A 27,500-nucleotide genomic window follows, 5' to 3' on the forward strand; every position below is an offset into this window, starting at 1 on the left:
AAAGAAAGAAAGAAAGAAAGAAAGAAAGAAAGAAAGAAAGAAAGAAAGAAAGAAAGAAAGAAAGAAAGAAAGAACAAATAAAATAAAATAATGAATGAATGAATGAATGAATGAATGAATGAATAATTGAATGAATAAAATAAAATAAAATAAAATAACATTGCTTTTGGTTAAAAATGAAAGAATAAACAAATAAAATAAAATAAAATAAAATAAAATAAAATAAAATAAAATAAAATTAAATTAAATTAAATTAAATTAAATTAAATTAAATTAAATTAAATTAAATTAAATTAAATTAAATTAAATTAAAATAAAAAAGCAATAAATAAATAAGTAAATAAATAAATAAATAAATAAATAAATAAATAAATAAATAAATAAATAAATAAATAAATAAATAACCACTCATTACAAATTTTAATTATGTTAAAAATAAAATAGCTCTTGGTTAACAAAAAAAATAAATAAATAAATAAAAATTTTAATTAAATTCAAACTTAAATTCAAAAATTTAATTAAAATTAAAATAGCAATTAAAAAATTAAACCCATACCACAAATTTCAATTATGGCAATATGCTAAAATAAAAAATAGTGCATGTCTACAACAATAAAGAGGCTATAGTCAGATTAACAATTACTGAACTTACAAGCCACCAGATCTGATCCACACATGCATGACTAATGACTAATGTATGAGCAAAAATGGCAAACATCACTAATCACTCATTTAACAGATCAAAGGAAAAACTCTAGAACTTTTAGTGAAATTAATATTTCATATTGCACTTCATTATTGCATGCGATCCGTTTTGTGAAGAAGGAAAGTAGCTGTATAAAGAGAGCATTTATCAGCTAGCTTTTGCATGAAATATTTAGCACAGGCTCGACGTGCACCATTTTGATGTCGAAATTCCCAAGGCGCTGTCATAAGAGCAAGTAGACCCCCGAGGCAAGCTTCCAGCATCTGCTCACCGGATTTCTGTCTACAGAGAGAACGGCTAACTTCATTCTGACTGCACTATTGTTCATCAATTTCATCATACAAAAGCTGAGCATCGCACTGGACTGCCATAAATATTGATGACTCTATGAAACCAATCAACTTCAGGTTCTTTCATAGTTTGTGCTTCAGGACTTGAGCTCTTTGCTGAAAGCGTTGTGGTCTACCTTGTTGACTACATCAGCAGCAGTCTACTAAGGCAGCATTTCAAGTGAAATGGAAGCTTGTAAGTGGCTGATTCTGAACGGGGGGAAATAGCAGCAGTGGAAATTCTCTGCTGAATAAAACACTGGCATATGTTCCAGGCTGGTTTATGCTGGTAAGAATGTAATTTTCTGGTTGGTCCTGCACCTTGTTGACTACTTAAAGCTGTTTGGAGAGACGTTTCGGTTTGGCTGAGATGGCGGGTTTAGCCGTCGCCCGAGATCATGTGCGGTTTCCACAATAAAGGTAGCTGAGTGATGTCGCTCTAGATAGGTAGGTGATTTCCCTCTAGTTCACCGGCTTCAGGTACTTTACACTTTCTCGACAAAAAAAGAGGAAAACAAAACGCTAGCATACCAGCATCGATGATGGGTTGACTGCCAAAGCGATGTGTTTTTAGCTGTTGACCTTACCTGTACCACTCCTACTCGTTGAATAAACTGTTAGTGCGCATATACATTCAGTGCATAGAGACCGCTGGACACACACACACACACACACACACACACACACACACACACACACACACACACACACACACACACATACACATACACATACACACACACACACACACACACACACACACACACACACACACACACACACACACACACACACACATTGCACAAACTGTTTAACTGGTAAATGAGAGAAAACTAAACTCTGAACTATAAATTCAGTAAATGGGCCAGACATTTCTGACTTTCCATACCAAGCGGCTCAGGAAATGTTCTTCCAGAAGCCCATAAAGATACATTGTAGTGAAAAAAGCTGCAGTTTGTCAATTAAAAAAGATATAAAATAAATGTTCATTTATAATTTACAGTTTAAATTGTTGCTCAGTTATTTACTGTTGTCATTAAAGACCATGACTCCTTGTGTCAGTGTGAGTCTGAACAGCCACGCAGCGTCGCACCTAAACCATCGTTTTGGTCAAATAAAACTCTTCAAGTGACTAATTTTGAAGGAAAACTTTTCTGGTAAAAAATAAAAACCAGCATACATTCATAGCTATTTAATTTAATTTAATTTAATTTAATTTAATTTAATTTAATTTAATTTAATTTAATTTAATTTAATTTAATTTAATTTAATTTAATTTAATTTAATTTAAAATAAAATAAAATAAAATAAAATAAAATAAAATAAAATAAAATAAAATAAAATAAAATAAAATAAAATAAAATAACTTTCAGGAAAATTTTTCTGGTAAAAAATAAAAACCTGCATACTTTCATAGCTATTTTATGCTGGTTACAACTGGTTATGCTGGTTAAACTTTTAACTTTAAGTAGATAGCTGCGTTCTAAGGCACAATCGTATTCAAAATAGAACATTAAGTTAATAATTCTCAAATAAAGTCATTTAAATAGTTTATTGCTGCCTTAAATACTTTATAATGCTAATTTTAACTTGCCTAATACAACATTTTAAGTAAAGTGGGCCCTTTTATGTGAAAAATATTGAAAAAAAAATCATGCAGAGGGTAGTCATGCAGGTGTTCATGCTGCTAAACATTTTACCTTGATGACTAAACAGGCAGCTGCCTTCCAAGGCACCGTTTTATGCAAAACAGAAGACTGTCACTTTAAATGACTTTCACTGTAAGTCATTTAAAGAGGGATATTCCAGACTGCTTAATGCATTTTAAGTGAACTTGAATCTTTTATGTGACTAATTTTTGGGGGAAAGAAGAAAAGAATGGTTAAAAAAGGCGCCGCATGCATTCACTCTGGTTTAAATATCACCTTGATGGCTAAATAGGCAGCTGTCTTCCGAGATACCGTTTTATGCAAAACAGAACACCATAAGTCACTAATTCCAAAGTAAAGTCATTTAAATAGGTCTATATTCCAGGCTGTTTAATACTGGATAGAGTTTATAATGCTAATTCTACCTTGCTGACTACACTGGCGGCCTACTAAAACAGCATTTGAAATGAAATGGAAGGTTTTTATGTGAAAAATTTTGGGAAATAATAAAGAAATCTCTTATAACCTCTGCATGTGATCATGGCTGGTTTATACTGGTTCACAATTTCACCCTGACGACTAAATAGGCTGCTGCCTCCTAAAACAGAACAATGGAACATGTGTAGAACGGAACACTGTAAGTGGCTGATTTGAATTGAAGACAATAACACACATATTAAAGCCTGATTTATGCTGGTTGGACGTCTGCCTCGTTCACTAGCTACTAACAGTGCTGGCTTGAGTTTACACTACTGTAGTTCTGCTAGCAATAGTTATAAAAATAGAATATTCAGAAGTTTTAAAGTTACACTCATACAGAGGGCTAACATTTTGAAGGGTTATACCTACTTTCATCTTTTTACAGCTGAAATGGTCATGCAGTGCGACAGATGCATTTTTAAAAAGCATAAATAATCCATTCGCTCTCAATTAATTTGGGGTCATACAAAACAGCATCTATGCTAATTAAGAATTTATACAAGAATATATATATATATATATATATATATATATATATATATATATATATATATATATATATATATATATATATATATATATATATATATATATATAACTATATACCAAAATCAGCATAAATAAGGACACCACCTTTCGAAAATCTAATTTTTTGTCCCTTTCTCTTTGAATATACGCACTATTAATTTGATACATTTAGACAGAGCAGTTTTATCAAACATTCATTTCACCACAGTGGAATGAACCACCAACTTATCAGGCATAAGTTTTACACAGCGGATGCCTTCCAGCTGCAACCCATCACTGGGAAACATCCATACATACTCATTCACACACATACACTACAGACAAGCTGATTCAATTCACTTGTACCGCATGTGTTCGGACTGTGGAGGAAACAGTAGCACTCAGAGGAAACCCGGGAACAACATGCAAACTCAGAAATGCCAACTGACCCAGCCGAGGCTCGAACCAGCGACCTTCTTGCTGTGAGGCGATCATGCTACTCACTACATCACTTTGACACCTCAAATCAATAGTTACTTTCCCTGGTAATTAGTTACTTTTATAATTACGTAACTCAGCTACTAACTCAGTTACTGTTTGTGCAAAGTAATTAGTAACTATAACTAATTGCTATTTTAAAGCAACATGCCCAACACTGGGTACAGACTAGTCTAATGTACAGTTGATGTCAGAATTATTAGCCCCCTTCGAATTTTTTTCTTTCCTTTTTTAAATATTTCCCAAATCATGATTAACAGAGCAAGGAAATTTTTACAGTATGTTTGATAATATTTTTTTCTTCTGGAGAAAGTCTTATTTGTTTTGTTTTGGCTAGAATAAAAGCATTTTTTACATTTTTAAACACCATTTTAGGGACAAAATTATTAGCCCCTTCAAGCTATATTTTTTATTGATAGTCTACAGAACAAACCATCGCTATACAATAAGTTGCCTAATTACCCTAACCCGCCTAGTTGACCTAATTAACCTAGTTAATCCTTTACAGTTTTTTACAATTGCTATGACACTTTTTTCAATACATTTAACAAGTTTCCTAAACTCTTAACACGGTTAGCACAACATCCGTCTCCGTGGGCCATACAATTTACACATTTCTTGTTGCTTTGACACAAAATGCATCCAGTTAACACAAATTTAAAATGCTTGAACTTCTTTTACAAACAAACTCAACCAAAACCAAAACAATGTAATTTTACAGTCCAATTTACCAATGCTTTCACACAGTATGTCAGAACAGATAACATCATGTTCTAAACAGAACCTATATAGGCTAAAGCCAAAATGAACAGCTGTTCATATTGTCAATTGAAACACAAATATATTCCCTGTATATATGTATGTATGTATGTGTGTGTGTGTGTGTGTGTGTGTGTGTGTGTGTGTGTGTGTGTGTGTGTGTGTGTGTGTGTGTGTGTATGAAAGCTCCCATATCCCATATGAACATGATTCCCATCTAGGAAGCACACTCATGTGTTGAGATTTTTCAAATCACATGATCATACTGTATGATCATACTGTATGTTCTAAAAAAGGACTCATGAGGTTTTTGAGGAACAGTGAGCACATTGCAGAACTCCGTCACCAATACGTCCAGATAAGGTTATGCAATACAGTGATTACTTTATGCACAGTGTTTTGCAGTAAACGACTCTATAAACCTGGCATTCATTAGTACATACATTAGCTATAGTACAGTGAACCATTTACACTGTGTTTAGAGATTCATGAAGTTGGAGGTCAATCAAGTCCCACATGAAATTATCTATGTTGACGAGACTGGCTTAAACTTGGCGAAAAGGCATCGCCGTAGGAGAAACATAATAGGCAAAAGGGCCATCGTTACCGTGCCAGAGAAGAAGTCGGGCAAATGCAGAAGACCAGGCAGAATAGAAAATTACTTTGTTTTTTTATTATAATTGCGATGCTTTTTCTGTTTGTATATCTTGCAGTGATGTCCTTTTGCAAATATAAAAAATTCTGTGTCTGTATTTTTTTACATCAACTGTAAATTTTATAAAGCAATTTATTTCTTTATTTTTGTATTGAATTTTTGCAGTAAAAGAAAGAAAATGCCAGAAAACAAAATGGAAATGTAGAGAGTCTTAAAATATAAGGACAGAGCTGACACATAAACTAATGCAGTTTCTGTAATTTTAACTGATGATAGTGTTTTTATTGTCAGTGTGTTCTGATTGACTGAATGTTTCTGTTGAAAGAGAACATGTGTTTGTGTTTTGAAAAATTATGTCATTTTGGAACATGTTTGCAGTGTTTTGTTAGACATAGTGTAGTGTGTTAGTTTATTATTGTATTTTGAAAAGAAGTTTAGAGGTTTAGTTTACAATGTTTGATTTTGAGCATGAAATTAACTGTTTTGCCAATTGTGTGTTTTAGGTGTGTTGCTGCGTTAAGAGTTTAGCAAACTTGTTAAATGTATTGAAAAAACTGTCATAGCCATTGTAAAAAACTGTAAATGCCACTTTAAGCTGTATAGAAGTGTCTTGAAAATTATCTAGTCAAATGTTATTTACTGTCATCATTCATTCATTCATTTTCTTGTCGGCTTAGTCCCTTTATTAATCCGGGGTCGCCACAGCGGAATGAACCGCCTACTTATCTAGCAAGTTTTTACGTAGCGGAGGCTCTTCCAGCTGCAACCCATCTCAGGGAAACATCCACACACACTTTCACACACACACTCATACACTATGGACAATTTAGCCTACCCAATTCACCTGTACCACATGTTTTTGGACTGTGGGGGAAACTGTAGCACCCAGAGGAAACCCACGCGAAGGCAGGAAGAACATGAAAACTCCACACAGAAATGCTAACTGAGCCGAGGTTCGAACTAGCGACCCAGCGACCTTCTTGCTGTGAGGCGACAGCACTACCTACTGCGCCACTGTCTCGCCCTACTGTCATCATGGCAAAGATAAAATAAATTAGTTATTAGAAATTATTTATGAAAACTATCATGTTTAAAAATATGTTGAAAAAATCTGCTCTTCGTTAAACAGAAAGTAGGGAAAAAATAAACAAGCAGTGTAATAATTCACGGGAGCTAATAATTCTGACTTCAACTGTACATGCACAATTATATTTTGGTAAAGCATACTATAGAAAATATATATGTATAAGAGAGATCTGTGAGTGGTGTACTTATTTATGCTGAGCACTGTACTATAAGCAAGCAATACTATGCTTTACCTGGCTGTCGTCTTTGCTTGTTAAATTAGTGGAAAGTCACTTAGAAGCTGCTAATCTAGTAATTTAATATGATTTGCAGGTTAAGAAGTTTGAGCATCTCAGTTGTCTATAATTAGGCAGCTGGTGGGCAATCCTGGACAACATCCCGTTCTGGAAAGCATCAAACCAGCATCCAAAACACAACATATGCTGGTCTTTTCAGCTTGGTAATTATGAATATTCACTCTCCAAATGAGTATGCACTCAAGAAACATTTTCCCCATGAGTATTTCTCATTTGTGTTTTATGAATCTCGAGGCTGTGCGAACAAAAACATACCCAGTCTTTAAAATGCACATTAAATTCAAGATTTGAGCAGTGAACCAATCTCTGACTAACAATGCAATAGAAACTATGAACGGCATTAAAAACATTAGCACAAGTAAACATCTAATCAAACATTGCTAAGCTAAACTATTTCTACAGTGCTGTAGTTCTCAACCAAATGAATAAACATACAATACTACACTGAATAAAGTATACTTTGAAACAAATCTTTAAAAGAATTACTGTAATTAATTACAGCTAAACTTAGTATTTTTTCCTCAAAGTATAATTTAACTTTGGTTTAAACTTTAAAATTTTATTTAATCTGATGATCAAGAAAAAGATTACAATCACACATAAAGTAATAAAGAATATTGTAGAGCACTAATTACTGTAGCATTATTTTTTTACTTTAGTTTAATGTATTTTTTTGTTTTGGATTTATCTTTTTAACGTTACAAAAAAGTATACACTCACTGGCCACTTTATTAGGTATATCTTACTTGTATCGAGTTGGACCCACTTTTGCCTTCAGAACTACTTCAATCCTTCGTGGCATAGGTTCAACAAGATACTGGAAATATTCCTGAGATTTTGATCCATATTGGCATGATAGCATCACGCAGTTTCTGCAGATTTGTCGGCTAAACATCCATGATGCGAATCTCCCGTTCCAACACATCCCAAATGTGCTCTATTGGATTGAGATCTGGTGACTGTGGAGGCCATTTGAGTAGAGTGAACTCATTGTCATGTTCAAGAAACCAATCTGAGATGATCTGCGCTTTATGACATGGCGCATTATCCTGCTGGAAGTAGCCAACAAAAGAAGGGTGGTCATAAAGGAGTGGACATAGTCAGCAACAATACTCAGGTAGGCTTTGGCGTTGACAATTGGTACTAATGCGCCCAAAGAGTGCCAAGAAAATATCCCTCATTACACCACAACCACTAACCTAAACCGATGATAAAAGGCTGGATGGATCCATGCTTTCATGCTGTTGATGCCAAATTCTGACCCTACCATTTGATTGTTGCTGCAGAAATTGAAACTCATCAGACCGGGCAATGTTTTCCGAACTTCTATTGTCCATTTTTGGTGAGCCAGTGTGAATTGTAACCTCAGTTTCCTATTATTAGCTGACAGGAGTGACCTTTTGCTGCTGTAGCCCATCTGCCGCAAGGTTGGACGTGTTGTGCCTCTAGAGATGCTCTTCTGCAGACCTCGGTTGTAACGAGTGGTTATTTGAGTTTCTGTTGCCTTTCTATTAGCTGGAACCAGTCTGGCCATTCTCCTCTGATTTCTGGCGCCCACAGAACTGCAGCTCACTGGATATTTTTTCTTTTTTTGACCATTTTCTGTAAACCCTAGAGATGTTTGCATGAAAATCCCATTCAAAGTTACTTAAATCACCTTTCTTCCCCATTCTGATGCTCGGTTTGAACTGCAGCAGATCATCTTGACCATGTCTACATGCCTAAATGCATTGAGTTGCTGCCATGTGAAGCATGTGATCCATGTGGCTGCTTATAAATTTGTGTAACAAGCAGTTGGACAGGTGTACCTAATAAAGTGGCCGGTAGGTGTAGTTTTGCTTGGGAACAGCCTAAAAAAATACTGTCATTTGTTACAGGGCAAAAGATAAACAATAAAGTGCAAAATTGATTTACTCATAACCGTCTTCATACATCAAGCCCAAACAATAGTATCAACGTAAGAAAAATGTGCACTGCTTCGATTGTGTTTACTGTACGTTCTGCAGCCACACAAGATGAACAAAACACGACAATTACACAAATCCACAAAATCCCCACAATGCCTCGGATCAAAGTTTAATTGGGTAAAACGTGTAAGAGTGAAATCAGGCTGCACATCAAGCGCCGGTGCAGGACGCGTGACAGGCAGACTCTCGTAGATCAATTATTCACAACAAAAAAACATGCAAGGTATTTGTAGACACACACACACACACACACGCACACACAGAATGGGCACAGCTGCAAGACCAATTAAGTGGAATCCGTGTAAGAATAAATCCTCGGGATTAAGGATGCACATGGTGGTGTTACAGATACTAGAGTACTACTTCCTGTATACAATGTTTACAGTATACGGTGTACAGTTAAAAAATATATGTGGGGTCTGAAATTAAAGGTCTACTCAGCAGCCAGCAGCCACCGTTTAGAAACACAAGCTCAATATAAATCTGTTTTTATATTTGGAAAAAAAAATTGTATCCTCTATAAGGAATTAAGCATGTTTGTTGTGTTTTACATTCATTCATTCATTAATTCATTCATTTTCCTTTGGCTTAGTTTCTATTTCAGAGGTTGACACAGTGGAATGAACTGCCAGCTACACAATGTGAAGTTTATTTATAAACTAATTTCGAGAGGATCACGTGTCGCCACGTGTCGCCACAGCGGAATGAACCGCCAACTTATCCAGCACATTTTTACACAGTGGATGCCCTTCCGGCCACAACCCATCTCTGGGAATACTACTAGAATACACTGTTGTAATTTATTGTTGTATGTTTTTAGTTCTTACGTCTGGTATATGTCTGATGTCTTCTGATCTGCCTTCTGTGTTGAGAACCGAAGAACTGATGTGAAAAATAAATTGGTCAGTAGAAATAAAGACTCTTGCTCGTTTATCTGCATCTGTTGCTCGTGGTATCTGTTTTAACAGTTTTTAGCTGCATATTTTGTTCGTCTTTGCATATGTTAAGTTGTTGTGTGGCCTGTATTGTAAAGTTGTGCCCTAAAAATTGTACATACCCCTTGAAGTATTTGTCAAAATGAGAATAGTTTGAACAAAATGAGAAAGATCAAAGAAAATTCAAGTTATTTTTTTATTTAGTACTGTCCCGAGTAAGATATTCTATTCTACTACATAAAAAAATCTAGCTGAAATTATTAAAATAACCCCATGCAAAAGTTTACATACCCTTGGTTTTTCAATAGTGTGTGGTTTCCTAATGATTCCTGACAGCTTTTGCTGTTTTGTGATGATTGTTTATGACCATTGTGTTTGTTCAGAACAGTTAAACTGACTGCTGTTTTTCAGAAAAATCCTCAATCTTCTGCATGTTTTCTGCAGATTTGGACTCTTTCCATCAGTTACTCCGTGATTATGAGATTAATCTTTTCACTCAGTGGATGATTGAGGGACCCAAACCCAACTGTTAAAAAAGGTTTAAACCCTCACTGATGCTCCTGAAGGAAACACGAGGCATGTAGAGCTGGGGGTGAAATTTTAACATTTTAATAAATTCTCCAAGGGGTTTGTAAATTTTCCAGTACAACTGTATGTTCTTTTCTTGATATGGTGTACTTCTGCTTCACATTAATTGGCCTTAAGGGAATTATAAACTCATATAATCATATAAAGAATAATAAACTGACAATTAAACTGAAACTATGCACATAGTTCTTTTACTCTTGCCTAAACCTAACCAATATTTTCAGAAGCAAAGGTAAGAAAAGTGCACTACTACCACCATTTTACTTTGATTTGCCATTGCTTTTATCTGTTTTGTGGATAAACTGCTTCACTGGACTTGAACTCGAGCGCTCTGCATCACAAGTACAACACTGTACATACTGAGCTACTGAGCAAACTGACCACATATGAAACATTGGCCATTTGGAGAAATGCAAACGCATTTACTTACAAATCATGAAAATTGTTAAATAGTTTTGTGGTTTTTATTTAGTGTTGAGCAAAGAACTGCATGAAAACAATGCTTTATGATAGGGATGAAGTACATCTAGGAGGTTGTTACCACAGATTAAAGCATAATAGGCTTATTGATGTGAAGCAGAACACAGTTGTATGAGGCTAAAGGGTTTTATTCTGCGAAAACAACCATCCTGGGAGTACTTTACCCACTTATTACACGGCTACTTGTCACAAAACATAAAAATTCGACAAAACATTGTTCTGAGCCGTATTAGTTCATTAATTCTTTAATTAATTGCAAAGCTAGCAGAAACAAAAACAGCTTAATGAAGCATTAAATGCCAAAACAGAAATGAAACCGGTTGAAAGGAGGATACACTAATCTACACATTATTCAATCACAAGACTACACCAAAACTGTCAAAACCTGTCACCTGAAAGACAAGCAGACGCATATGAACGTGAATGTGAGCATATGGATGTGAACATGGGCTTATTCACTGATTGTCAAGATGATCTGAAATGCCCAAATGAGCCTGTGTTATTCAGCGGTAGTTATCTGGGACTAACATACCTTGGAAGAACGCAACTTATCAATCAGAATTGAGATTTCAGACAGTCGTAAAATAAACATCAATATTATGTGCCTGTAAACATCATTAATGTGAAAAGGAACCCAAGTTGTTGTCGTCATACTGCCCCCTAGCGTTCATTTTACCTATAAACTGCAGTCAAGCGTATGTTGAAGTATGATTTTTGTGGTTTCACAATACTGTAGGCTAAAGCAGGTTTTTTTCCAGTATGCCTGTGTTGGCAAATGGAATGAACCGAATAACATAACCCATCGTAATTTCACATTGTTATCTGCCACAGTTAATTTCGAAACCTAAATGCATGAAAATAAAATGCATTGCTGTGTCTGAAGGCTGAGATGCTTTACCTATGCAGGAGGGGAGCGGATGGTCCCACGTGCGTCTCTCGCCCGTCATGCATCTCAAAATGCTGCTGCCATGGAGACTGTATCCAGGATCACAGTGATACGTGACCACACTGCCTGCAAAGTGGCCTTGGTCGCTGACTTTGGATCCAAATTGAGGCACACCAGGTTCGTCACAATGAGAAAGTTCAAAACCTGAAAGAGAACAACAAGCAAAAGAGTGGGTGTTTCATCAGTGGGTGTTCCTTTAAGTGATACTCTGAGGTGAAGTTTCTTTTTGCAAAATTTAAGGTGTTTTGTAATATGAAGGTCACCTTAAAACATCTCGCCAAGGTGAAGTCATTTATTTTTTTCATTTTTAATTTAACTTTTACATCACTTTCATTTTTAACATTCCAATCGAATTAAGATTGATTTCATGATAATAATTTCTATACATGTTTACATACAATATTCACTGTGAAATCTGTGAATGGATGGAAGGACAGATGGATGCATGTTAAGGGATAGATAGACAGATGTAAAGATGATTAGATGGATGGACAGATGGATGGATGAAAAAACTATGGATAGACGGATAGATGGCTGGACACAACAAAGAACTGTAAAAAATTAGCTGCGACATAAAAACATAGATGGAGGGATGGATGGATAAACTGAGACAGATAAAACTATAGATTGAAGGATGGAAGGATGAGCTGTGAGACAAATAAAAAGAATGGATGGATGGATAGATGGATGGATGGATGGATGGATGGATGGATGGATGGATGGATGGATGGATGGATGGATGGATGGATGGGCTGTGAGACATAAAAAGATGTGATGGATGGATGGATGGATGGATGGATTAATGGATGGATGAATAAACTGAGACAAATAAAAAATGGATGAATTGATGAATGAATGGATGGAAGAATAAACAGACAGATAAAAAGGTGGATGGATGGATGGATGGATGGATGGATGGATGGATGGATGGATGGATGACCTGTGAGAGATAAAATATGCCTGGTTGAGTGGATGGATGGATCTGATGAATAGATGAACAGATGAATGTGTTTTAAGAGATGGATGGATGGATGGATAGATAGATGGATGGATGGATGAATACACAAATAAAAATGATTTATGGATGATTAATGAATGGATGAATAAACTGAGACAGATAAAAAATGGATAAATGGATGGATGGATGGATAGATGAACTGTAAGACTAAAAGGATGGATTGATGAATGGATGGATGGATGGGTGGAAGAATAAACAGACAGATAAAAATGTGGATGGATGGATGGGTGGATGGATGGATGGATGGATGGATGGATGGATGGATGGATGGATGGGCTGTGAGACATTAAAAGATGTGATGGATGAATGGATAAATAAACAAATAAAAAAAGTATGTATGGATGTATGGATGGATTAATGGATGGATGAATAAACTGACACAAATAAAAATGGATGAATTGATGAATGAATGGATGGAAGAATAAACAGACAGATAAAAAGGTGGATGATGGATGGAGGGATGAATGGATGACCTGTGAGACAGAAAATAAGCCTGGTTGGTTGAGTGGATGGATGGATCTGATGAATAGATGAACAGATGATTGTGTGTTAAGAGATGGATGGATGGATGAATAAACAAATAAAAATAATTTATGGATGGATGGATTAATGGATGGATGAATAAACTGAGACAGATAAAAAATGGATGGATGGATGGATGGATGGATATATGAACTAAGACTAAAAGGATGGATTGATGAATGGATGGATGGATGGATGGATGGATGGATGGATGGATGGAAGAATAAACAGACAGATAAAAAGGTGGATGGATGGATGGATGGATGGATGGATGGATGGATGGACGAATGGGTGGACGAATTAATGGACAGACAAACGGATGGATGGACTGACAGACAAACACAAATAAGATGGATGGATCAATGAGTGAATGAATAACCGAGACAAATATAAATGTGGATTAAGGGATGAATAGATGAGCTGTGAGACAGATAAAAAGATGGATGGATAGATGGATGGATGGATGGATGGATGGATGAGCTGTGAGACAGATAAAATATGCCTGGTTGGTTGAGTGGATGGATGGATCTGATGAATAGATGAACAGATGAATGTGTGTTAAGAGATGAATGGATGAATAGATGGATGTGTGTTAAGAGATGGATGGATAAATGGATAGACAGACAAACACATATAAAGATGGATGAAATGAGATATGACACAGATAAAAAAAGAATGGAGGGATGGAAGGAACCAGATACAGATGAATTTAATAAAATCCCTCAAGGTCCAGGTTAAAAAATAAATAAAAACTGCAATGTATTTAAATGTTTGCTTTAAGAAAATATATTTGCTAAAAGGTAACAGATCCCAAACTGCCCACAGTAGTAGAAAACCCCTATCAGTGTGTAAGAGACCACCCAGCAATGTGTGGAATTGCATTGAGCTGCTGGAGATCAAAATACGGTACAGGAGCAGAAGTATGTGCACATCCAAACATGCGTGCTGAGCATTTCATTGAAAACCATGAGCATTAATATAAAGTCTGACCTCCCTACGGATACTGCAGACAAGAACTGCAGACACAACAGCATCAACTTTTAGACAGCAATTTTGTAAGAACAGATTTCAAACTGTTCCGCTGCAGCTACTTACAGTTGAGGTCAGAATTTTTAGCCCACCTGTATATTCTTTTCCATTTCTGTTTAATGGAAAAAAGATTTTCACAAAACACATTTATAAACAAAATAGTTTTAATAACTCATTTCTAATAACTGATTTTTTTAATCTTTCCCATGATTACAGTATTTGACTAGATGGTCCCACTTTATATTAAGTGTCCTTAACTACTATGTACTTACATCAAAAAATAAATACAATGTACTTACTGTGTTCATAATGTATTTGAGAACACTTGTGGTGCTTTTGAGTTGGGATAGAGGTTGGGTTATGAACAGGTTTGGTGGTATGGGTAGGTTTAAGGGTGGGTTAAGGTGTAAGGGATGGTCAACAGTGTATTTACAAATGTAATTACAAAAGTTAATTACAGATGTAATTACATACATGTATTTAATCAAGCATAAGTACACAGTAAATACATGTATTTAAACAATAAGTACATTGTATCAAACTATTAATTCCTGTGTAAGTACATATTAGTTAAGGCCACTTAATATAAAGTGGGACCGACTAGATATTTTTTAGGATACTAGTAGGGGAGAGCGGGACGAAAGTAACATGGGGCGAAAGTAACAAATAGTTTTTCTCAAAGTCCTGTCAAACATTTGCTTTCCAGACAGCACAGCACATTCAGCATAACCCTTGATAAAGCTGCCAAATTTGACCTGATTTTGGGACTGTGTCCCACAGTTAGGTCTGAAATTAACTTAAGTTAACTTAAGTGCAGAAAGTAATAATTGTTGTGGTTCTTTTTTTCTTATTACAAGTTGTGTTTCTCTTTTTATGTCACACTAATGATCAATCTACAGGTTATTTAGTGCAGGAACACATCCTTAAGTTTGCAATCTCTGAGTTTTTTATTTTTATTTTTTGTTGTTATTAAGTAAATCAGGTTTAAATGGCAAGAGTTCCTGTGGGGAAGAATTTAAAACTGTTATTTATTTTCCACTACTAATAGACATACTTTATTTTTCACTTTTACATCAGTGTTTGCAGTGTTTGGATTCATATATTTTACAAAATGAATGCATATTGCCAATAATAGTACAAATTATTAAAAATAATGTAAAAAAAAAAATGTTTTGCATTTTGTATCGTTGGGTTGCTTTTGAATTTTTTGATGAGACTGAAATTTAAAATAAAAATGCAGTTGAATATTTTTTGCAAAAATAAAGGATACAATATGTTTGCTGTTAATTAATAATTAACAACAAAGTCCTTAACATTAATAAGGTCATTGTTATAATTGCCAGTGTTGTTGTCTCCGCTGGCGATCTACTTCCTGTAGTTTTTTGCAATCGCCAGAGGGTTTTGTATATGAGAGATTACTGCTGATAGAACTCCCAGAACTCCCTGCGTTCATCAACTCCTGCAACAGCTGACAATAATCTGGACACTCACTCACAAGCCCCTTTCACACAGTGATACCGGTAAATATCTGGAAAATATCCTGAACAACTTTACCAGTGGATTAAAAAAGCGCTGTTCACACAGGTGAGGGCGTTATGGAATTTTTCCAGAAAAACAATTCACACATCCATTCCAAAATACCTGAAAATTCTGACATCATTAACCAGAAATGAGCTCTAAACGGCTGCGCTTGTATTTGAAAACATTTGACTACATTTCAAACTCTGTGGATGGAGAAGGGTTGTGAACAACTTTGATGAAAATATATGGAGAAACACTTTCGCATGTCGTGATGTACATAATATGTGTGTGTGTGTGCTGGCACTCACTGGCTGCTTCAAGGGCACACGCGACGCGTCAAGCAAACTAAAGGACGCAGAGCTTGAAGGTAAACAAACAACAGCTTTTCATAAGCATCTTATTGATAAGAAGAAACAGAAACAATTTCTGACTAACATCTAGCAGCTGAATGTGTCTGGAAAAATATTCAAAGGCTTCTATTTTCATAAAACGCGCGACAGTGAATGCCTCTGAGTGTTCTGATGGGCTAAAGTAGACATCTCACATCAGCGCGTTCTAGAAGTAAACACACTCTTTCTGGCAAGCTTTCTTCTGCGTTCACAAAGAGCAGCAATCAGGCAATTTACCGGTAATGTTACAACTTGTCTTTCCGGAAAAAAACGGAACAAATTTACCGGTATTTTTAAAAAGGGCCTGTTCACACATACAGACCTTTCCAGAAAATTGACTGTAATTTTCTGGAAAGGTCTGTATGTGTGAAAGGGGCTACAGACACAGCTGCTCCTCATCTACACTGATTACAAGGACAATAAATACACCTCAACTTCATTGACACATTGCCGAGTCTTGTGTCTGTCACGAACATTAACAAGCATTTCTCCAGGTTAGTTTTCCTTTGTGTTTTAAGTCTTGTTTCTTGTCTTGACCTATTGCTGCACAGTCTGACCACTTGCCTGTGTATTAAACACGATTATTGGATTACCTTTATGATATTGTTTTGCTCCTGTATATGACCCTTACCTGTACGAACTCGATTAAAAAACTGCATGTGGATTCGCGTGGGTTTCCTCCGGGTACTCCGGTTTCCCCCACAGTCCAAAGACATGCTAGACAGGTGAATTGGGTAGGCTAAATTGTCCGTAGTGTATGAGTGTGTGTGTGTAGGTGTGGGTGTTGCCCAGAGATGGGTTGCGGCTGACAGGGCATCCGCTGCGTAAAAACTTGCTGGATAGGTTGACAGTTCATTCCGCTGTGGCGACCCCAGATTAATAAAGGGACTAAGCCGACAAGAAAATGAATGAATGAATGAAAATTTATTATTTTCTACATGAAAATAAAAAACCCTACATCCATGCCTTCGTCCCAGGTGGCTTTTTTCAGTTTATTCATGTCAATTAACATTTGTATAATGTTTTATACAGTATTATTTTTAGCAGTATTATTTATAATGTGCATATTTATACTTGTTTTAATAAAAACAGGTTTAGATTTGTCCACCTGTTGGGTTTTGGAGACGTATGCATCACCATATGGAGCATAAGAATATGATGTGTTTTTAGAAAATAACTCAGTTTATTCACCACACTTCGTTATTATTGTTCATTTATTAATTTGCTGGAAATTAGAACTGAATTTAGAACAAATCTTTGCGCTTAACAAATGAAAATCAAATATTTCAACCTTTCCTTACTTCACGAAAGTAAAGGAGTAAAGTAAAGAGTAAAAGTAAAGACAAAGTAGAGGCCGAATGAAGGAGGCTTATTCTTTATCCTCGCGCTGCAGATGATCTGTTTAACTGTTTTCTCGCAAGTGAAGGGTTCAGTTTTTCAGCTTACAAAGTCTGCAATGTAAATAGCAAATATGCCAAGACGGGACACAACTGATTCTTAAAGAGAATGGAAGATTAGACTTTGGTTTAATGCACATTATGCTCAATAAACACCCATAACCCGTTATGAGAATAAGAACAATCCTGTTGGACCATGCGCCGGGGTGCAGAGTGTATTTTTCCATCCTTACAACAGCAAAAGTGGATTTGGACGCTTTAAACTTTGCGCCTGGACTATTAAAATAAAGACCAGTAAATCTATCAAATGTTGTGGTGTTAAAAGTGCAATAACAACGTACAATTTAAGAGTTTTTTTATGAAAAATGGTACTTTCAACATTGCTCTCCCCTATTCATCTTAAAGTGACATTTAATGGATTAACTAAGCTAACTTGGGAGAGTAACTTGCCAAGTCTAAAGCATTATTTGTTCTGTAGACATTCATTTATTTATTCATTTATTTTCTTTTTGGCTTAGTCCTTTTATAAATCTGGGGTTGCCACAGCGAAATGAACGGTAACTTATCCAGCATATGCTTTACGCAGTGGATGCTCTTCCAGCTCCAACCTAATATCCTTACACTCTCATTTTACACTCTCAATTTAGCCTTCCCAATTCACCTGTAACACATGTCTTTGGACTGTGGGGGAAACCGGAGCACCCGGAGGAAACCCAAGAGAACGTGGAGAGAACATGCAAACTCTACACAAAAATGCCAACCAACCCGGCCGAGGCTCGAACCAGTGACCTTCTTGCTATAAGGCGAAAGCACCACCTATTGCGCCCCCGCATCGCCCTGTTCTGTGGACATTTGAAGAAAAAATTGCTAATATTATTGACCTTACAATGTTGTTGTTGTTGTTGTTGTTGTTTTATTAAAAACTGCTTTTATTGTAGCCAGAAAATGAAAAATAAGAGTTTCTTTACAAGAAAAAAATATTATAGGAAATACTATAAAACATTCTTTTCTCTGTTAAGCGTAATTAGGGAAATATTTTAAAAAGAAATTAAAATTCACTGGAGGGCGAATAATTGTGAAATAAATGTAACCTCTGTACAGTAAATCAACTGCTACATTGTCCCCAAGCCTCGAAGGGAAGCTTCCCCACTCTTTACTTTCTGATTTGTACAATTAAATTTCACCAGCAAACACAATTTCCTGTGCATTTCCTATGTCATACGCAATTACAGTGAACAGGAGCGCACATAATATCATTCCAACCATTTAATCCTAATCAGATCTTAACAAGAGAATGATACAGCTAATTAATTCATTAAAACTAGGTGTGGGTGAAAGAAACACATTCCCAGCCCACCAGGAGTTATCGTCCCAGGCGGAAACAAGCATTATGAATTTCACTTTGAGTTTGCATAATGCGACCTTGTTATGTACATAAAACAAAGCAAAATAAACCCACAGTCATAATAATACTCCAGTTATGAGAACATGCGGGCTGATAATCGTGAGAGACAATAACATCAGCCACACTGCGCCTGCTAATTAAGACTTTACTGACAGATGAAGAAAGTACGGGGGAAGTTTATGGAGAGTTTACGGGTAACAGCAGATTTATTCAGCTCTAAAATCTAGTCTTGTGTGAAGACTTATATTGGCATCGGCTGAATTAATCAAGTAAATATCATATTCATGTTAATGATATACAGTATACTCATACAGTAATGTACTTTTGACTACTGGCATAATCTTAGCAGCCTATTCAGCCCACTTACACATGTGCAGCCCACTGTTACATCACAGCATGTGTAAGCGGGCTAAATAAGCTGAAGCATTCATTACAATTTCTGTCTCTGAAAGTCACTTATTCTATATATCTGCAAAAAGGATTTGTATATTGTTTTTAAGTACACTGTTAGACATTTCTGTAAATTACACAGTTATTTACTGTATTTCACCCAGTGTAATACTGCAAATTCCTTTTACAGTAAATAACTGTATTTACCGTTGCATTATGGGAATTTAGTGTGACGTCGAACAACATATACAGCGATGTACTGTATTTGTAAAAATTTGTGTATTGTACTGTATTTTCCACAACTGCTTCAACGCCACCTTGCGGCGATTCGACTACTCTGCACCACATTTTGCCTGAGGACCCTGGAGCAATTCTGGAGGACAATTTATTAGTGTGCCTGAAGAACATACTGGATTTAACAAACTTTACTCTGGTAAGCTGAGGCAGTGTTTCATTTTACAGAATGTTTTGTGGACGAGAATAGAACAAAGTAAAGTATAAAGTTGGCTATTATTATTTTCTCTGGCTTGGCGTTATTTCGCCCATTTGAGAAATATATCATCTATTAAGATGTTACCTTTATTTAATTTATTACATTAACACTACTATTACTTTAAATAAGACTGTTTATGATTATTAGCCATTGTTCTCGTCATATCTTTTTATTTATTTACATAGGAACCGGTGTTGCAGCGGGTTTTGGTTTAGGAGGGAACCAGAGGTATGCAGACAGTTTTGGAGGACACTGGCTGTTTCTCAATATGTGTTCTTCAGCGGTCTTGCGTCCTCGTGTTCTCGTGAAACGTCATCATCAGCTGCCTAAGTTCAGTTCCAATACTCAAGACCGCAAGTACGGAGGACGCGTGAAACTTCCCGGATGTGTTCTTGATATCGAGGACGCACTGATGCTGACTTGAGCACCGAACTCGCTCTGGAAGTCCCAGAAGTCATTGCGACTGAAGGTGGGAAGCGCTGCATTTTATTTAGATTTATTATTAAAGTTTAGAGATATCACTTATTTACCTCAGGAGTTTCCCTAAATGAAACGGTGAAAGTAAACATTAACATGAACATCTTAATAAAGGAATAAACACATTAAGGGTTGTTTGTTTGCTGACCTTCCTTTTTAAAATCTGTTTTATTTATATTGTGCAACATATATTTCTAATGTTTTTATGCAAAGTATATATTTTGAAGAGAGGAAAAACAATAAATCGTTGTATGAGTGCTGTAATGTTTAAATAATTTCCATTTAAAACACGTGAAGGTCACATGACCATCAGGAAGAACGCAGCATCCCATTTCTCAAAGGACGCGTTCTCTGCCCTCGCGGTCTCCTGAGTTCGTTCTTCCGAGGACACCTGGCAAGACCGCACTCTACAAGAACGCAAGTCCATTCTCTGCGTTCTTGGAATTGAGAAACAGCAGTTGTCTCGTGCTAAGTTGCTGTTTCTCAATTCCAAGAACGCAGAGAATGGACTTGCGTTCTTGTAGAGTGCGGTCTTGCCAGGTGTCCTCGGAAGAACGAACTCAGGAGACCGCGAGGGCAGAGAACGCGTCCTTTGAGAAATGGGATGCTGCGTTCTTCCTGATGGTCATGTGACCTTCACGTGTTTTAAATGGAAATTATTTAAACATTACAGCACTCATACAACGATTTATTGTTTTTCCTCTCTTCAAAATATATACTTTGCATAAAAACATTAGAAATATATGTTGCACAATATAAATAAAACAGATTTTAAAAAGGAAGGTCAGCAAACAAACAACCCTTAATGTGTTTATTCCTTTATTAAGATGTTCATGTTAATGTTTACTTTCACCGTTTCATTTAGGGAAACTCCTGAGGTAAATAAGTGATATCTCTAAACTTTAATAATAAATCTAAATAAAATGCAGCGCTTCCCACCTTCAGTCGCAATGACTTCTGGGACTTCCAGAGCGAGTTCGGTGCTCAAGTCAGCATCAGTGCGTCCTCGATATCAAGAACACATCCGGGAAGTTTCACGCGTCCTCCGTACTTGCGGTCTTGAGTATTGGAACTGAACTTAGGCAGCTGATGATGACGTTTCACGAGAACACGAGGACGCAAGACCGCTGAAGAACACATATTGAGAAACAGCCAACGGTCCGGCAGACGTTGGCTGTTTCTCAATTCCAAAGAACGCAGAGAACGGACTTGTGTTCTTGTGGAGACCGGTCTTTCCAGGTGTCCTCGGAAGAACGAACTCAGGAGACCGCGAGGGCAGAGAACGCGTCCTTTGAGAAATGGGATGCTGCGTTCTTCCTGATGGTCACATGACCTTCACGTGTTTTAAGTGGTAAATTATTTGAACATTACAGCCTTCATACAACGATTTATTGTTTTTCCCCTTTTCAAAATATATACTTTGCATAAAAACATTATAAATATATGTTGCACAATATAAATAAAACAGATTTTAATACGAATTTCAGCAAACAAACACCCTTAATGTGTTTATTCCTTTATTAAGATGTTCATGTTAATATTTACTTTCACCGTTTCATTTAGGGAAACTCCTGAGGTAAATAATTCATATCTATGAACTTTAATAATAAATCTAGATAAAATGCAGCGCTTCCCACCTCCAGTCGCAATGACTTCTGGGACTTCCAGAGCTAGTTCGGTGCTCAAGTCTGCATCAGTGTGTCCTCGATATCAAGAACACATCCGGGAAGTTTCACGCGTCCTCCGTACTTGCGGTCTTGAGTATTGGAACTGAACTTAGGCAGCTGATGATGACGTTTCACGAGAACACGAGGACGCAAGACCGCTGAAGAACGCATATTGAGAAACAGCCAGTGTTTTCCCCCAGAAGAATATGAATGAAAGACCATCAAATAATCCAGGTAAAAGCGCGTCTGTCTGTGCTGACAACACTCGACATTGATTTGAGCACCTCTATTAGCATATGTTTGCTCGGCAACATTGGCTGAAGCGATCTTAAAATGGTAATGTTAACTGTTAGCTAAACTGAGCTAAGTTTATACTGAATTGGACTCAAACTCATTTTAACGTGCAACGTTTAAATTATATTGATTTATACTATATAACGTTATATATATATATATATTAGATGTTGTAAACTTATTTTTCTCTGGTTTAGAGTAACTTATAACGTTAGCTTGAGAAAATAACATCGCGACGTAACCTATAAGAACGTTAACGTAAATCTATACAATATGCATAGAGGTAAAGTTGGTTTTATATTCGCACATTCGTTCATTTAGAAGACTCTATACTGTTTACCATGTTACTTTAAATATTCGATCAGAATTAGCATGCCAGTATGACTTGAAATCAACATTAACACTGTTTATTTGACCGTGAGCATGTTGTACTTTGATAGTCATTAGCTGCTAAAATGATTTCGCTATTTAGAGTTTGCAAATAATACTTTTATGAAATTAAATTATTAAGGGGGAATCTGAATCTGCTAATATAAAACCAACTTTACCTCTATGCATTATGCTAATAACCACCTTTTTGCTATTTATTGTTTGCTAATTATTTTTTTATCACAACTCTTGACATTTGGTTTAACATAATTGTTACCATTATATTTTTTTCTGTTTAGATATGGCACTGGCACAGCAGCAGTTTTTGTCTGAAGAAACAAACAGCATTTCGAAGGAACATCTTGATCAGCACAGCCTTATGCTTAAAAAATAAGCAAGACCAGTAAGCAACCAAGGTAAACAAATAAAAAAAAAGTTGTGTGGAGGTTGTGGATTGTAGCATGGTATTCTTATCTGTATTTTTGGCTTTTTTATGGTCTCAATATAGAATACTGGGAGCTTGCCTGTGCAAACTGGACCTCATACAACAGTAAGTACTGTACATCTATTTGTTTCTCAATATAGTAACATTCCTTTTAATACAAAATGTGTCACATGTTTAGTTGCTAGCTAAATAAAAAATATTTGTATTAAATGTCTTTTTCCCCATTTCATGTTGCCTAAATATTTTGTAATAAATAAAATAATACAATTTTTTGTATAAATAATTCCAGAGGATGAAACAAAATGCACAGCAACAACCAGAGTGAGCCAGAAGAAGGCATGAGAAGTAGTGAAGAGAATGACAACCATGAACAACAGTCCTTCTTTCACCAGCAAACTGAGAACTTGGATTAGGTGAGACACTCTCAATAGTTGTATCAGTATTCAGTCTGTTTTAGTTTATTAGGAATACATAAAACAAATAGTCTAATCTGTCCTGCAGTGAATCAACCCATCACAAATGCTACAATGTTTTTGTAAAACCTTGTAAGGGAAAAAAATAAACAGGACATTCTGGTTAGTTATCTTTTAAACATGGTAGTGAGCAGGTTATGAGCAGGAGCCAGTTGCTCAGTACCAGCTGAAAACTACCCCAACCTAGCTGCCATGCTTCAAAATAATTAACCAGTATATGATTTATTTTTTTTAAACAAGCTTCTTCTATGCTTATGTTAGTCTGTTTGTCCTTATCCAGAGTTCTTCATAATCCTGGACTGGGCCAAATCCTGACCAGATGCTGTGGTGGTCATGGAGGAGTGAATCCTGAAAGACACACGTGATCAATGAGTTTCCGCATTGATCCAATGGGCCAGCCTGACCACCCGCTGGTGACCTTTCAAGCCTCCGGTGCCTAGACTGCGGCCTTGCACAAGTTTGGCTAGAGGAGAACTGGTCGTGCCCAACTGAGCCTGGTATCTCTCAAGGGCTTTTATTCTACACTTTCGTCAGTTGGTGAAGTTTGTTTCATGCCACTGTCGCCACTGGATCGCTTGGCTACAATTGGTGGATCGGTGGATTTGCTCTTCAGTGTTTGGACTTTCAGCAGTGACATTTACTGCTTCAATTCTGAAAACTGGACTGAAGCAGCTTCAATTTACAAGAACTTCTATGTTAAGCTGCTATGACATCATTGATCTACATTGTAAAAGTGCAATAGAAATAAAGATGAATTGCATTTGAACATGTGAATTCAGACCTTGTTGAGCATTTGACACCAGAACTAGTAATATTTTAAAGTTGGGTTGTTTCTGAGTCGGCTAATAGTTACAAATATTTATTTTTCCAACAATATGCAATTCAGAAGTTTAAATTTTTATTGTACATGTATGTTCTAGTGCTTTGTGTGATTTATTTATTTTTAATGTGTTGATTTTATTGCTTAATGTAATTTTCACACATTTTCCTTAAATGCTTTAAGCATTATTAATGTTTTAAAGAATGGAATATTTTGTAATTGTGTCTGGTTTAATGTCAGTAGTACTTAGTACAATTGGGTTTTTTTTCTCAACAATATGCAGGTCAGACACTTAAATTAGTTTTGTACATGTATGTTAATGTGCTTTGTCATTTTCAATGTTTTTTTTTTCTTAAAATAAAATATTTTGAATGATTGAAATGTAATGTTTTTACACATTTTTAAGCTTGTTTTAAGCATCTCCAATGTTTTAAATAGTGTTTATTTTGTTAATATTTTGTAATTGTGTTTTTTTTAGGTCTATAGTATTAAAATAATATTAATAAAATTATATTATAAAATATTTAGGACAAAATTAAAAGGTTTACAGTAGCTAACTGTTAACTTAGGTTTTTACAGTAGTTAACCATTTTCAACCACTACGGTAACATGCTGTAAACGGATTTACAGTTGTATACTGTAAATCTAAAATACAGTAACTTACTGGCAACAGTGTTGCCAGTAAGTTACTGTAAAAACCCTTTGAAATGTCTAACAGTGTAGGTGTGTGTATTATTATGAAATTTACTGCTATAATTTACCACTAATTTCCTTATTTCAGTATTCCATGTGCCATAATTCTTCAGAAATCATTCTAATATAATGATTTGCTGCTCGAGAAAGGTTTGTACTGTTTGTAAGTATTGTATGGAAAGTTTGACTGTGACAATTTCACATTTTATTTGATCTATTAGATTTCATAAAACCTAAAAGTTAATGTGTAAATTAAACTGAAGACTTTTTCATGCTGCATGCTACTAGATAATATAGAAGAGAATAGAAAGCAACGTTAAAATATAAGTAGAACAGAATACAGTATACCAAATTAAGATATATTGTAGCAGAACAGAATAAAATAGAAAAGAATAGAATAGAATAGAATAGAATAGAATAGAATGTGATCAAAACACAACAGGAGATAATAGCGCCTTTCACACAGTAATACTGGTAAATATCTGAAAAATTTCTGCAACAACTTTACCAATAAATTCAAAAAAGCACTGTTTACACATTCATTCCACGATACCGGTAAATTTGGACATTGTTAACCAGAAATGACCTCTAATTGGCTGTGCTTCTATTTGTAAACATAGAAGAGGTCAGCTTTTGTTAATGGTTTCACTTTTATACAATATGTGTGTGTGCTGGCGCTCACCAGAGCACTTCTTCACGTGCACACGCGTCAAGCAACTAAAGCAGAGCTTGAAAGTAAACAGCAGTTTATCATTAGCATTTTTTTATTATTTTTTTTTACACAGTTGACATTGAGAAGGAACATAGAAATGTTGTCTGACTGACATCTAGCAGCTAAATGTGTCTGGAAAAAAAATCAAAAGGCTTTTATTTTTGTAAACAGTGCGTATTCGAATATGGTGCTGGTAATTTTCAGGAAAGGTGTGTTTGTGTGTAAGGGGCTACTGTAGTAGAATAGAGCACAAAAGAAGAGAATGTAAGATAACAAAAAAATAAAATTAAATTGAATCAAGCTAAAAAGAATAGAATATGGTCAAAATACAACTAGAGAAGGGAATAGAATAGAACATAATGGAATAGAAGAGAATAAAGCAAAATAAAATATGGTCAAAATACAACAAGAGAAGGGAATATAAAAGAACATAATTGAATAGAACAGAATAAAGCAAAATAAAAGAAAAGGGAATAGAATAGAATAGAAAACAATTGAAAAAAATAACAGTGTAATAGAACAGAGCAGAATAGAATAAATTAAAATTACAAGAGAATAGAATAGAATAGAGCATAATAAAATAGAATAGAATAGAATAGAATTACAACAAGAAAATAGAACAGAATAGAATAGAGCATAATAGAATAGACTAGAATAGAATAGAGCATAATAGAATAGAATAGAATGGAATAGAATAGAGCATAAAATAATAGAATAGAATAGAATAGAATAGACTAGAATAGAATAGAGCATAATAGAATAGAATAGAATAGAATAGAATAGAATAGAATAGAATAGAATGGAATAGAATAGAGCATAATAGAATATATTAGAATAGCATAGAATAGAATAGAATAGAATAGAATAGAATAGAGCATAATAGAATAGAATAGAATAGAATAGAATAGAATAGAATAGAATAGAATAGAATAGAATAGAGCAGAATAGAATAGAATAGAATAGAATAGAATAGAGCATAATAGAATAGAATAGAATAGAATAGAGCATAATAGAATAGAATAGAATAGAATAGAATAGAATAGAGCATAATAGAATAGAATAGAATAGAATAGAGTATAATAGAATAGAATAGAGCATAAAAGAATATAATAGAATAAAATAGAATAGAGCATAATAGAATAGAATAGAATAGAATAGAATAGAATAGAATAGAATAGAATAGAGCATAATAGAATAGAATAGAATAGAGCATAATAGAATAGAATAGAATTACAACAAGAAAATAGAATAGAATAGAATAGAATAAAATGGAATAGAATATGATCAAATCACATAAAGAGAATAGAATAGAATACAATATAATATATCAGAATAGATTAGAATTACAACAATAGAATAGAATAGAATAGAATAGAATAGAATAGAATAGAATAGAAGAGAGCTTAATCAAATAGAATATGATTAAATTACAACAAGAGAATATAATATAATAGAAAAGAACAGAATAGAATAGATAAGAATAGAATAGAATAGAATAGAATAGA

General features: G+C 35.1%; 1 protein-coding gene and 1 long non-coding RNA gene across 5 annotated transcripts in view; one reads left to right on the forward strand and one right to left on the reverse strand.

Moving 5' to 3' along the window:
* Positions 1-27,500, reverse strand: part of csmd3a (CUB and Sushi multiple domains 3a) — a 647,261-nt gene that overhangs the window by 348,961 nt on the left and 270,800 nt on the right. For all 3 annotated transcript variants that reach the window (XM_087287879.1, XM_087287878.1, XM_087287880.1), the window contains one exon: positions 11,834-12,025. In XM_087287879.1, the coding sequence (XP_087144005.1) occupies positions 11,834-12,025 (192 nt within the window). The remainder of the gene's footprint in view (positions 1-11,833; positions 12,026-27,500) is intronic.
* Positions 22,309-24,976, forward strand: LOC147840432 (uncharacterized). Of its 2 annotated transcripts, none has more exons than XR_015512257.1 (5): positions 22,309-22,423; positions 23,152-23,268; positions 23,361-23,402; positions 23,587-23,710; positions 24,051-24,976. It is a non-coding gene; the product is annotated as an uncharacterized LOC147840432 (long non-coding RNA). The 2 variants fall into 2 exon arrangements; XR_015512258.1 differs by having other exon boundaries at positions 23,587-23,673; positions 24,051-24,262.

Source organism: Danio rerio, chromosome 16 (genome assembly GCF_052040795.2).
Source record: "Danio rerio strain M-AB ecotype USA chromosome 16, GRCz13ab, whole genome shotgun sequence".
Classification (NCBI taxonomy): domain Eukaryota; kingdom Metazoa; phylum Chordata; class Actinopteri; order Cypriniformes; family Danionidae; genus Danio; species Danio rerio.